This window comes from Rutidosis leptorrhynchoides, chromosome 10 (genome assembly GCF_046630445.1).
Source record: "Rutidosis leptorrhynchoides isolate AG116_Rl617_1_P2 chromosome 10, CSIRO_AGI_Rlap_v1, whole genome shotgun sequence".
Classification (NCBI taxonomy): Eukaryota; Viridiplantae; Streptophyta; class Magnoliopsida; order Asterales; family Asteraceae; genus Rutidosis; species Rutidosis leptorrhynchoides.
The window spans coordinates 81,804,379-81,818,429 of NC_092342.1; the positions used below are offsets into that span (position 1 = coordinate 81,804,379).

A 14,051-nucleotide genomic window follows, 5' to 3' on the forward strand; every position below is an offset into this window, starting at 1 on the left:
TACTTATTAATACAAGCAATTTTTACATATATCATAAAGCATAAGCACACTATATTACATATATTACACCACACGAATACAACTATCTTATTCCGACTCGCTCGTTTCTTCTTCTTCGGTTTTGGTTCGTTTTGAGAAGTTTCTAGGGATATACGATGTTCCCCTAATACTAGTTGTCATTTTCCACAACGGTTTAGAAAAACCTGGTGGTTTAGAGGTTCCCGAGTCATTGTTACAACTTAAGGACTTCGGGGGTTGACGATACATATAAAGTTCATCGGGGTTGGAATTAGATTTCTCTATTTTTATGCCCTTTCCCTTATTATTTTCTTTTGCCTTTTTAAATTCAGTTGGGGTAATTTCTATAACATCATCGGAATTCTCGTCGGAATCCGATTCATCGGAGAATTGGTAATCCTCCAAATATTTTGTTTCCTTGGCGGAAACACCATTGACCATAATTAACCTTGGTCGGTTGGTTGAGGATTTTCTTTTACTTAACCGTTTTATTTCCCCCACCGGTTCTATTTCCTCCTCCGGTTCCTCCTCTTCCGGTTCTGATTCTTCTTCCGGTTCTTCTTCGGGAACTTGTGAATCAGTCCAATATATATTCGACTCTTCGTTATTATTAGGTGAGTCAATGGGATTTGTGCTAGAGGTAGACATCTATCACACAATATCAAACATGTTAAGAGATTAATATATCACATAATATATACACGTTAATAATATATAGTTTCCAACAAAAATGTTAAGCAATCATTTTTAAAGAAAACACGGTCGAAGTCCAGACTCACTAATGCATCCTAACAAACTCGATAAGACACACTAATGCAAATTTTCTGGTTCTCTACGACCAACACTCGGATACCAACTGAAATGTCCCGTTCTTATTGATTAAAAACGTTCCATATTAATTGATTTCGTTGCGAGGTTTTGACCTCTATATGAGACATTTTTCAAAGACTGCATTCATTTTTAAAACAAACCATAACCTTTATTTCATAAATAAAGGTTTAAAAAGCTTTACGTAGATTATCAAATAATGATAATCTAAAATATCCTGTTTACACACGACCATTACATAATGGTTTACAATACAAATATGTTACATCGAAATCAGTTTCTTGAATGCAGTTTTTACACAATATCATACAAACATGGACTCCAAATCCTGTCCTTATTTTAGTATGCAACAGCGGAAGCTCTTAGTATTCACCTGAGAATAAACATGCTTTAAACGTCAACAAAAATGTTGGTGAGTTATAGGTTTAACCTATATATATCAAATCGTAACAATAGACCACAAGATTTCATATTTCAATACACATCTCATACATAGAGATAAAAATCATTCATATAGTGAACACCTGGTAACCGACATTAACAAGATGCATATATAAGAATATCCCCATCATTCCGGGACACCCTTCGGATATGATATAAATTTCGAAGTACTAAAGCATCCGGTACTTTGGATGGGGCTTGTTGGGCCCGATAGATCTATCTTTAGGATTCGCGTCAATTAGGGTGTCTGTTCCCTAATTCTTAGATTACCAGACTTAATAAAAAGGGGCATATTCGATTTCGATAATTCAACCATATAATGTAGTTTCACGTACTTGTGTCTATTTTGTAAATCATTTATAAAACCTGCATGTATTCTCATCCCAAAAATATTAGATTTTAAAAGTGAGACTATAACTCACTTTCACAGATTTTTACTTCATCGGGAAGTAAGACTTGGCCACTGGTTGATTCACGAACCTATAACAATATATACATATATATCAAAGTATGTTCAAAATATATTTACAACACTTTTAATATATTTTGATGTTTTAAGTTTATTAAGTCAGCTGTCCTCGTTAGTAACCTACAACTAGTTGTCCACAGTTAGATGTACAGAAATAAATCGATAAATATTATCTTGAATCAATCCACGACCCAGTGTACACGTATCTCAGTATTGATCACAACTCAAACTATATATTTTTTGGAATCAACCTCAACCCTGTATAGCTAACTCCAACATTCACATATAGAGTGTCTATGGTTGTTCCGAAATATATATATAGATGTGTCGACATGATAGGTCGAAACATTGTATACGTGTCTATGGTATCTCAAGATTACATAATATAAAATACAAGTTGATTAAGTTATGGTTGGAATAGATTTGTTACCAATTTTCACGTAGCTAAAATGAGAAAAATTATCCAATCCTGTTTTACCCATAACTTCTTCATTTTAAATCCGTTTTGAGTGAATCAAATTGCTATGATTTCATATTGAACTATATTTTATGAATCTAAACATAAATAGTATAGGTTTATAGTCGGAAAAATAAGTTACAAGTCGTTTTTGTAAAGGTAGTCATTTCAGTCGAAAGAACGACGTCTAGATGACCATTTTAGAAAACATACTTCCACTTTGAGTTTAACCATAATTTTTGGATATAGTTTCATGTTCATAATAAAAACCATTTTCCCAGAATAACAACTTTTAAATCAAAGTTTATCATAGTTTTTAATTAACTAACCCAAAACAGCCCGCGGTGTTACTACGACGGCGTAAATCCGGTTTTACGGTGTTTTTCGTGTTTCCAGGTTTTAAATCATTAAGTTAGAATATCATATAGATATAGAACATGTGTTTAGTTGATTTTAAAAGTCAGGTTGGAAGGATTAACTTTTATTTGCGAACAAGTTTAGAATTAACTAAACTATGTTCTAGTAATTACAAGTTTAAACCTTCGAATAAGATAGCTTTATATGTATGAATCGAATGATGTTATGAACATCATTACTACCTCAAGTTCCTTGGATAAACCTACTGGAAATGAGAAAAATAGATCTAGCTTCAAAGGATCCTTGGATGGCTTGAAAGTTCTTGAAGCAGAATCATGACACGAAAACAATTTCAAGTAAGATTTCCACTCGAAATAAGATTGTTATAGTTATAGAAATTGAATTAAAGTTTGAATATGATTATTACCTTGTATTAGAAATATAACCTACTGTAAGTAACAAAGGTTTCTTGATCTTGGATGATTACTTGGAATGGATTTAGAAAACTTGGAAGTAAACTTGCAATCTTGGAAGTATTCTTGATTTTATGAAACTAGAACTTTTGGAATTTATGAAGAACACTTAGAACTTGAAGATAGAACTTGAGAGAGATCAATTATATGAAGAAAATTGAAGAATGAAAGTGTTTGTAGGTGTTTTTGGTCGTTGGTGTATGGATTAGATATAAAGGATATGTAATTTTGTTTTCATGTAAATAAGTCATGAATGATTACTCATATTTTTGTAATTTTATGAGATATTTCATGCTAGTTGCCAAATGATGGTTCCCACATGTGTTAGGTGACTCACATGGGCTGCTAAGAGCTGATCATTGGAGTGTATATACCAATAGTACATACATCTAAAAGTTGTGTATTGTACGAGTACGAATACGGGTGCATACGAGTAGAATTGTTGATGAAACTGAACGAGGATGTAATTGTAAGCATTTTTGTTAAGTAGAAGTATTTTGATAAGTGTCTTGAAGTCTTTCAAAAGTGTATGAATACATATTAAAACACTACATGTATATACATTTTAACTGAGTCGTTAAGTCATCGTTAGTCGTTACATGTAAATGTTGTTTTGAAACCTTTAGGTTAACGATCTTGTTGAATGTTGTTAACCCATTGTTTATTATAACAAATGAGATGTTAAATTGTTATATTATCATGATATTATGATATATAATATATCTTAGTATGATATATATACAGTTAAATGTCGTTACAATGATAATCGTTACATATATGTCTCGTTTCGAAATCATTAAGTTAGTAGTCTTATTTTTACATATGTATTTCATTGTTAATACACTTAATAATATATTTACTTATCATTTAACATAATTAACCAAGTGTATCAATATCTTAATATGATTCATATGTACCTAGTAAGACGTTGTTATAACGATAATCGTTATATATATCGTTTTCGAGTTTCTTAAATTAATAGTCTCATTTTTATGTATATAACTCATTGTTAAAATACCTAATGAGATACATACTTATAATAAAATCATGTTAACTATATATATAACCATATATATGTCATCGTATAGTTTTTACAAGTTTTAACGTTCGTGAATCACCGGTCAACTTGGGTGGTTAATTGTCTATATGAAACATATTTCAATTAATCAAGTCTTAACAAGTTTGATTGCTTAACATGTTGGAAACACTTAATCATGTAAATAACAATTTCATTTAATATATATATAAACATGGAAAAGTTCGGGTCACTACAACTAAGACCCGATTCAACCTCCTTCCTTTAATGAAGCTTTCTCACTCTAGAACCTCCTCTCTCTGGGATTTAATGGAAGATGATTAAGTGGGTGGAAATGGAGTAAATGAGGCTCCAACAACTGATCCCAAGCCTTAAAGTCGGATTCCTTGTGATTTTATCAATTTGCCCTCAAAATATCTAATTAAAAGGAATCTGTCACAGAACAGTGGCGCGGTGCGCCAAAAGGCCGGGCGGCGCGCCAAACGCCCAGACTAGATTCTGCCTTCTTTTAAATTATGAAACGAACACCCACACTTCAAAGATCATATTTACACATATGTACGGTGAAATATTTGGGTCTTACATATGTTGATTGTGTTGTATACCTATATGCGTATTATAGGTAAAAGCTTGCTCAGTTGCGTTTGGTGGAGATTTCGCGCATGGTTTGTAATGCTCGAGTTCACGAGGTGAGTGGAATAATTATATGTGTATGTATATGATGTATTTAGTTGTGTAGCGTGAGATGTGAAATGTCGAAGTGTTAAGACACCACATTTCACGTGACGAGTGAAGTGTCGAAGTGTTAAGACATCACTCCGGAATGTACGACGAGTGAAGTGTCGAAGTGTTAAGACACCACTCTGGGAAGTTTGACGGGTGAAGTATCGAGGTGTTAAAATGCCACCCGGGGGTGAAGTATCGAGGTGTTAAGATGCCACCCGGGGGTTAGTGATACGCGGTGTTAAGTACACTAATGGATGTTGTGAACTCCGATGGTCTTTCGCGAGCACCATTCCCTTGTACGATTGGTTAACCATGGTTGTGTGTGTTGTAGTTTTAGCATATTAAATTGTGAACTATATGCTATTGGCGATGCTAGCTTATTGTGAATTGCGGATATTTAGTTTTGCATGGTTGTTGAATTGCTAGCTCGTATGCGGTATTGTGTAAGTGTTTGCTAGTAAGTAGATTATATATGTATATGTATAATTATTGCATTCACTAAGCTTTATGCTTACCCCTCTCGTTGTTTACCTTTTTACAGGTATTGTGATTACGAAGCTAGCTAGTTGATAGACTAGGTGCGTAGGAGCGCTTGGGCTCGATGGGGTAGCATTTGGATATTTGGACGCGGATTGGGGATTTGGTAGTCCCCGGGATTATGCTCTTGGTATCGGGTTGGGTTATTGAGTATTAACCCGTACTTTGCGTGATTGAGTCATTATTACAAATGCTTTTGTAATATGTTATTTGTGTACCAAGTGTCGTTATAAATTGTTAAACGTATCGATATGATATTATATTTTTGGTTGAAACAAAGTTGAAAATGTTATGTATTAATGTGACTTAACTTATATAAAAAAAAGTTTTTCGTTTTTGGTAAACGGTTTTGGGTAGTTACACCTTAAAAATTCGTAAGCGCAGCTCCAGAATTCGTAATGTCAAATTTAAAGATGGGGCTTAAATATAGTATTTATAGGTAAAATTTGGGCTCCTGGACCGCTAAATCTCACGTTTCGCTAGGCCCCCTCGCGTTTTGTGAGGTACGGAAATGCGAGAACATAACTGAAACGTGAAAAACCAGCCAGAACTTTCGTGATCAAATACGTTGTGAACTGACGAAAAGGTTAGCAACCAAAGATTGGCTAGCCTATGGCTTTGCCGTGCCATATGCGTCAATCTTTGGCTTGGCTTTGGCTAAAGATTATCGAGGAATCACATGACATGAATGACACTTGTCTTATACTTAAATAGTTTCAGAATCACATGACATGAATGACACTTGTGTTATACTTAAATAGTTTCATGAAAGATGTCCTCTAATAAAATTTATTTATTGTCACGGAGGTAAAGAATTACGAGTAAGTTTTTGTCCTTTTAAATGTGATGATTTTAGAATGTCGTTAAGACACATAAACGTTGGTACAATTTAATAATTACTGCTTTAAATTTTATATATTTTTATATAAAGTAAATATATATTAAGTTCGTACAATTTAATAATTACTGCTTTAAATTTTATATATTTTTATATAAAGTAAATATATATATATATATTAAATTAAATAAGGAGCTGAAATTTAACAAAAAAATAAAAAGGAAAAAAAGGAAAAAAGATTAACTAAAAAGTTGAGGCAGCTCATGAGAAGCACGTGAAGGGAAGTGGTTTTGTGTTTTTGTGTTTTTGTGTCCGTGAAGTTGATTGTGACGGTGGCCGGCGCCGGCGTATAACCAATTCGGTAATCTATCCTTCCATCTTCTTTGCATCTTTACGTAAGTCATTTATATTTTCCCCAACTCGATGATTATTTCAATTTAGATCTAGGCCGTTAATTTCACTTTTAATTAACTGAATAACAATAACAATTAGTGAAAATAAAATGAGATCAAGTAAAGGTCATCATCAGCAGGAAGATGAATATGAAGAATACAACACTTCCAAAAAAGGTAATAATAACCATAATTCCAATTCCTCCAAAGGTCTGTAAACTAAACTGTAATAATAATTATTACTATTAATTATTAACGTATACGTATAAAGTTGCCTTTTTTATTACTGTATAATTCCTTATTATTATCATTCTAATTCTAATTTAAATTAAATTTAAAAGGTTGGTTTTATAATTTAATTTAATTTAATCATATTAAATTGGGAACGCAGAAATGAAGATCAATAATGATAAGATCGATGCAACTAGGTCTAAACATTCAGTTACAGAACAGAGAAGAAGGAGCAAAATTAATGAAAGGTTTGTTTTTTATTTGAAATCATAATTTCACAATTACAATTTTGTGTTTTGATGTATTAACTGAATGGTTTATACGGTTTTTTGGCGTCGAGTTATTGTGTTTTTCATGTTGCTAATTGCTAATCAGTTATATTTATGTTCAGTGTGGTTAAATTGATTGTATTTGACTGATAGTTAGGGTTATTTTGTTTGTAAATTGACGAGTATTTGCACAAAGATAAAATTCCAACTTCAAAGAGCAGAATTGTGTTAGAACCTTATCTCATCCACCTCGTTTTGTTACAGCTGATTGTCTGATTGTAAATAGATCATATCACTTGAAAATGGTTTCATAATACATTTATTTCGTTGAGTTTTTGTGCTAGTATTACTCATCTTCAGGAGTAGATAATTTAGAAAAGACTATTTAATACACTCTGCTTAACATAATTTTCGGTGGTGGTTGTATTGCATCATAGTTTGAGTATGGTCTTTACAATACTTTTACTGTTTATCAGATTTCAGATATTGAGGGATTTGATACCAAACAGTGATCAAAAGAGAGATACAGCATCATTTCTACTGGAGGTAAATCAACTATAAATGTATACTTGTGTAACTTATAATCATCGTTTTAGGGATAATCATCTTATGTGATTAGTATCATCTTTTTGCAGGTGATAGAATATGTTCAATACTTGCAAGAAAGAGTACAAAAACACGAGGGATCATACCAAGGTTGGAGCGCGGAGCCCACAAAATTAATGCCTTGGGTAATCACTTGATCACTTAGCCTTGTGTATTTTAGCAAATGCAAGAATACATATTTTGCAAGTTACGATAACAAAAAAATGAGTTTCAAAATGTTATACGCAAATCAAAACACCATCCAAGTTACTAACTTTCCATATATATATATTTTTGTCTCGTAGAGAAACAGTCATTGGCGGGTCCCAAATTTTGTTCAACCTCCTGTTATAAAGAATGATTCTGGATCTTCCCCATCATTTCCTGTTAGATTTGATGAAAATGTCTCAATTGCCCCTACCATCAGTACAGCCCTGCATAATCCTGCCCCAAATTTGATTGATTCTCAACCTGAATTAGCAAGTAAAATGACAATAACGCCCTTACAAGCAAGTATTCATGTCCCTGTTCAGCAAGTTGATGATACATTTTCCCATCCTACCCTTCAGGGGTCAGTCGGTAATGTCGATTTGCAGTCAACCGATGTTGCTGATGTTGGAAATAAGCAAGAGGAGTTAAAAGTTGAAGGTGGCACAATTAACATTTCAAGTGTTTATTCCCAAGGGTGAGTACTTGAGATTCTTTTGTGTTAAATGTCATTCCCTTTTTGATTTAATGATCATCGATTATCATTACCTCTATAAAACTGGTCATTAAGTGTATGAAACCTAATAAAGTAGTACTAAATTCCAGAATGTTACATTATGATCCTTTCCTTTAATGACACCAAAAAGAAAAACTATTAGTACAACATCTTGGTTAATTCGTCTGAAGTATAATTATAATATTCTCTTATTGTATATTTCATATTACAGGTTGTTGAATTCTCTTACACAAGCACTTCAGAACTCGGGAGTGGATTTGACTCAAGCCACGATCTCCGTTCAGGTTGATCTTGGGAAACGAGCGAATAGAGGACTGACATCTGGCACTTCTAGTGCAAAGGTAAAAAAAATAAAAATAAAAATAAAAATCTTATTTTCCTTTAGTAAACTCAGCTAAACAATGTCTTAACTCCAAATTAGTTGATATACACTAAAGTACATTACTTGTGTGACCTGCAAAAGTTTATCCTTTTCTTTTTCTTCATTTTATGTGATGGTGGTTATAAGTTGTAAGTATTGTTTTGATTCATGTTCAGGATAATCACAATCCGCATTCTAGTAATCAGCCAGTTGATCCGTGCAATGATTTTGGCAATGGAGAAAACTCAGATCAAGCTTCAAAAAGGCTGAAGACGTGACAAATTCTTAGTATTTTAAGTATGGTGGGTGGTTTATATACCTGAAGGATCAGTTAAAAGTGTACATGTTGTATTGTTTCGTTGTTGCAACCCGAGAAATATGTGTACTATTATACAGGGAGTTGTATTGCGGTTTTTGATTGGTTGGATGACGGTTTATCTTTGACTTTGTTTAGTATTTTTTGATGAATAATCGTATGTATTACTATTGTTGCTATTATTTTGTAAGCTTAGGGGATTCAAGTTTGTTTTATTGTGGATGGAAAATGGTATAGAAACTTAAATTCTAAATTCTATATTTTTGCATGATCATGCTTCTGCATTTTCGTGAGTGAAGCTGCTATAGATATTTAGATGCAACTTCTTGCTTCAAGTCATATTATAAAATCCAAAATCTGTTTTTGATGACAACTTTGGGTGTCCGTACAATGGAGTGATGCTAGTTTAGTGGCTTGGATAAAAGTTTGTTTCTGCTTTCTAGTTTTTTAGATATACAAGGTGTTAAAGAATAGATCATTGGGGTCTTCAATTAAAAATGTTGCTTTGGGTTTTCCAATGCTTGCTTTTCAATAAAAGTTTTTTTTTTTCTTTTTTTTATTACAAAAAATAGAGATAACGCTAACTCGTGTGCAAAGCACACACAAGCTATATATGTCTATATAAACTACCATAAGCTAGCACACTCATAACGGCACGTTTGATTGTTTTCTTTCTATATAGATTTCATTTTAACAACGTCTAAACACATAAAAGCACAAAAATAAAAGAAAAAAAAAACAACTTATCGTTTTAACAAATCCACATAAAATATAAACAAATTATATTTCATCAAATTTACAAACCTAACACCCTTGTCATGCTTGTGAATCTAACAGCCTTGGCACTCTCAATTACTGCTTCTCATCTTCAATTTCCTGCAAGTACATATACAATAGAATCATCAGAAATAACCACACGACTTATTATTCCTTAAGACTTTTATTTGTCACATATCTAGAAGCCTTGACTAATAGAAAAGGAATTTATACATACAGAATTGTCAATCTTGTCAAAATCATCGTCGTCGTCCTCCTCATTAAAAGCATCATTACCATCATCATCATCATCTAAAATTGAGTAAAATGAACATCAACAAAGGGACAAGCAAAATGCAATTAACATAAAGGAGATGAGTGAAATAAAGATAATAACTTTATACATGGAAAATAGCAGACACATTAGTTCAAGACACTTTTCAGACATGACACAATTATGTAAAATAGACACATTACAATAAAAACAGATGTAAAGGTTGTAAAATGGAAGGCTGGGGTAACAGTTCAGAACAGGTTTGCGTGTTAACACGGGTAGTTAATGTGAAAAACTTGCTACTCGGGGTATACTCGGTCAGAACTTTGGAAGGAGTAATCGATAACTTGGAGATTAATCGGATTGGACTTTTTATACATTTCAATAATAAATTTCAAAATTATATGTGAATACAAAAAACAAAAAACCATCAATATAAACTTTTACATGATTGTCCAGAAACATAAAATATAATTATTCATTTGTTCAAAAACTCTAGAAGTCTAGTTTAATAGTAAATTCAATATAAAATGTTGACCAATTTTGACTTTGACTGATGTTGACCTACTAAATCCGGCTTTGACCAACAAATCCGATTTTGATCCATTAACCGACGTTTAACGATTAATTCAAACGGATATGGAAAATAGCCTCGGCTTGTTCTTAAAAGGAATAATTGGGAATTAATCGGGAGTTTTTACAACAGTGGTTATAGGTCGGACTAGGTTGACCTGAAACATTAATGCCCACATTATCTAATTTTTTATGCACAACTATAGAGTCAATTATGATTAATAAATTTATATTATTGCAAAGATAATGCAATTTATTTAGCAAGAACGATTTAGAAGGTTTCATAATATGCACTGAACTAAAAGTTTATTTTGAACGAATTTTGACCCGGTTTTGGCAGATGTAGGTTCTAGTTAACTTATTTGTGTTTGACCCGTTAGAGATAAAGATAACCGCATCAAAATAAAATGGGACGAAAGTGCCTCATCAAGATAAATCAATTAACAACGATCAAAGCATCGAATTTTCAAGTTACCTGGATGCTCGTCACTATCATCAAGATCTCCCAAAAGATATGAATCCAAGTCCTGCTCAGAAGTTGAGGTCTTGCTTTTCAGTTTTTCGCCCACCACATCTGGTCCCACAGTTTGACCAACTTTTTCGCCATCTGTTTGTGCTATTTGTTTTAGTTTGCTCTCCTCTACAAACTTTCTTTCATAACTATATACACAGACAAGAAAGTAATTCAATGGTATTTATACAAGTTATCAATATCTCAATCGCATATAGAAGAAGAAATTTCAGGATAAAATAAGCACATACGGAGATACATGAGTGCTCACAAGCGTGAAATATATCCTCCAAAATCTTCCATCTTTCATGTGCCTTGGGCATAATTCATATCTCAACTTTGACACTTCCTGCAAAATCATGATAATGATAACTCTAACTATATTTAACACCCCAAGTTTACCATTTTGAACTGATTCAATTTAATGGGAAGTTGGCATAATCAGATGATTATAATCGGTTCATGTTATGTAAAAAAACGCGATACATATCCATTAATCGGTAAATGATAGCAAGATCTTAATTTCATTATGTTTCTTTTATAGAAAAAAAAAGCAGATCCATCCATACCTTGACAGCTGTGAGAACAAGTTTTGCATGTTTCTGCTGCCACTCAGAAAGATCTTGCCTTACATTGGAGACAGTAGCCACATCAGACGCCACATCATCTATAAGTTACAACAGAAACAAGTTTAGTTTTCTCATATAGCCATTCGCAGATTGCAGATAATCATAACTATTACTAGTCACATATAACTCTGACCTGCAACATATCTCCTAAGATTTCATTTTCAAACTTGTACAAAATATAAGTAGTAAAAATAAACATGTAGGATTATTACATGCACATATTTGATCCATGAAACTCAAACACCTTTTAGCATACATACATTCATTAATTAGGTTTTTACATGAGCACAGCACATAGATCGATCTAAATTTTGTTCGATTGATATGTACGATCAATCGAGGAAACTAGTTGATCACACACTCATATATTCATCATTGTAATTGTAATAAAATATAATTCAACAAATTTCTTTCACTAAGATCATATTAATGAATCAAATCAATCAACTCCTATTATCAGATCTCATTAATCTACCTGATAAATTAACAATTAACAATTAACAATTAACAAATAACAATCAAAACATACAAAATAAATAAATAATTACATAATCTACGCCTAGAACAACCTGGAAATGGAAAACTCTGAAATGTAGATAACGTGAGTCCTTTAACGAAGTCTCTGAGATCCTGAGTGATACCGAATTTTTCAAGCTCTAACTCCGGCGCCGGCGGATCATCGGAAGAAAACGAGTTGATAGAGAGAGAAGAGATTTGAATTTGATCGGAGAGTGAGAGAAGTGCGGCGGTTTTGAACTCATCGGCTTTTTTAGAAGCTTCGGCGGCAATGTCTTTGGATCGTTTGGCGGTTTCGGAAACAATATCGGCGATTCTGACCGGAGAAGAAGAAGCAGTTGATGAAATTAGGGTTTGAGATCTCTTAGTTGCTTCTTCAGCTAATGATTTTGCTTTTTGCCAAAAACTTTCCATTGTTTTTGTTATTGATTTCAAAGGAAGTAACTGCTCTGTTTTCAAGTCAGTATGTATATGTATATACTCCAGTAGAGTGTGAAATGGTTTCTGCTGAGGTTTGATGTACTAACGGCCGTTAACTAACAGACGTGTCATAAACGTTAAAGGACTTTTAATTTATTTTGATTTCTTTTTTTATGAATAAAGAAGTTTATTTATTTATTTATTTATTTATTTATCAAAGGTTGTATATATTTGCTAAGATTGAGACACTCGGTTGATGGTTCTGTTGGTATAAATCGGATCTTTAGGTCAAAGTTTTTAGTGAATAGTAAATTTTTGGGTATTTATATAGTTGATTGATAAAGATATAACGGATTAGATCAATGCCTAGAGTTATTTATTCGATTTGAGTTTGAATGATTTTGGATGAGAAAAAACGGCTAGGACTTGATAAAACGATTTATCTTAAAATGAAGCCTTCACCTCCTTATATACCAAACGGGTTGACTTTCATGAAAGTCCACTCTCGTATGAAAGTAATGAGTCTTTCGTTCGTGAGATGGAGATATACACTAACTGTTAGCCCATAATTATAGTCCATGTCACTTTGTATATGCGCTTAGCCCAACTTCTAGTATTAGGGTTGATTGCTATATAAGCTATTGTTTGTATACCTACAACTCACAAAAATAATAATACACTACTTTGAATTATAACATGGTATCGAGCCTATTGTTTTAGGGTTACCACTTGCGTCATCGTTAGCAAAATCTTCTTCTTCTTTGAGTTTTTTTTTTTTTTCCGTTCGCACCTATCCTTACAAAATTTCCCAGTGGTTGATTTTCCGCTATATGTTAATTAGAATACATGATCAGATCTTCTACAAGTGATTGATTCCTACAAGTTGTTGAGTCACTATCCACTTTCTGTCAAAGAATTGTAATTATTGATTTATTCTAATAAAGAAGGAACAATTCTTGATTTGATAGTATCACTTGCATTTGCCTTCAATCGGTGAAAAGAAACAAAAAATAAAAATAAAATTGTCATCGAAAGTTCCCTTCAACGATTGCAAATTACGGAAGACCTTTTTTTTTTTTTTTTTAACCTATTACATTGTCTACTCGAAGTTGAAGATTAAAAGATTTTGTCTTCGACCAATGTATATATATTTCACCATGACAATTAATTTCAGCCAGTAGCCCAACTTTAGAACATCATTGAAGCCAACCAGAAAATTATAGCTAGTTAGAAATTACTCAAACCCAACAGCAGGCCCAACAACAGGCACAACAGCAAGCCCAACAGCATGCCTATCAGCAGGCCCAATGCTTT

General features: G+C 32.8%; 2 protein-coding genes across 3 annotated transcripts; one reads left to right on the forward strand and one right to left on the reverse strand.

Annotated features, from left to right (window-relative positions):
- The first annotated feature begins 6,592 nt into the window (after positions 1-6,592).
- Positions 6,593-9,291, forward strand: LOC139872803 (transcription factor BIM2-like). The gene is made up of 7 exons (XM_071860729.1): positions 6,593-6,749; positions 6,964-7,051; positions 7,549-7,618; positions 7,708-7,803; positions 7,963-8,342; positions 8,593-8,722; positions 8,919-9,291. Exons 1-7 carry the CDS (start codon positions 6,683-6,685, stop codon positions 9,018-9,020), a joined length of 933 nt encoding a protein of 310 aa, XP_071716830.1. The 5' UTR covers positions 6,593-6,682; the 3' UTR covers positions 9,021-9,291.
- Positions 9,292-9,716: 425 nt separating this feature from the next.
- Positions 9,717-12,760, reverse strand: LOC139873268 (uncharacterized). 2 transcript variants are annotated; one of them, XM_071861201.1, is made up of 6 exons: positions 12,371-12,760; positions 11,742-11,839; positions 11,424-11,521; positions 11,137-11,321; positions 10,053-10,123; positions 9,717-9,934 (listed from the first exon to the last, which is right to left on the reverse strand). In XM_071861201.1, the coding sequence occupies exons 1-6, from the start codon at positions 12,729-12,731 to the stop codon at positions 9,911-9,913; spliced, it is 837 nt and encodes a 278-aa protein (XP_071717302.1). In that variant the 5' UTR covers positions 12,732-12,760; the 3' UTR covers positions 9,717-9,910. The 2 variants fall into 2 exon arrangements, with proteins under 2 accessions (XP_071717302.1, XP_071717301.1); XM_071861200.1 differs by having other exon boundaries at positions 10,053-10,126.
- Positions 12,761-14,051: the final 1,291 nt, after the last annotated feature.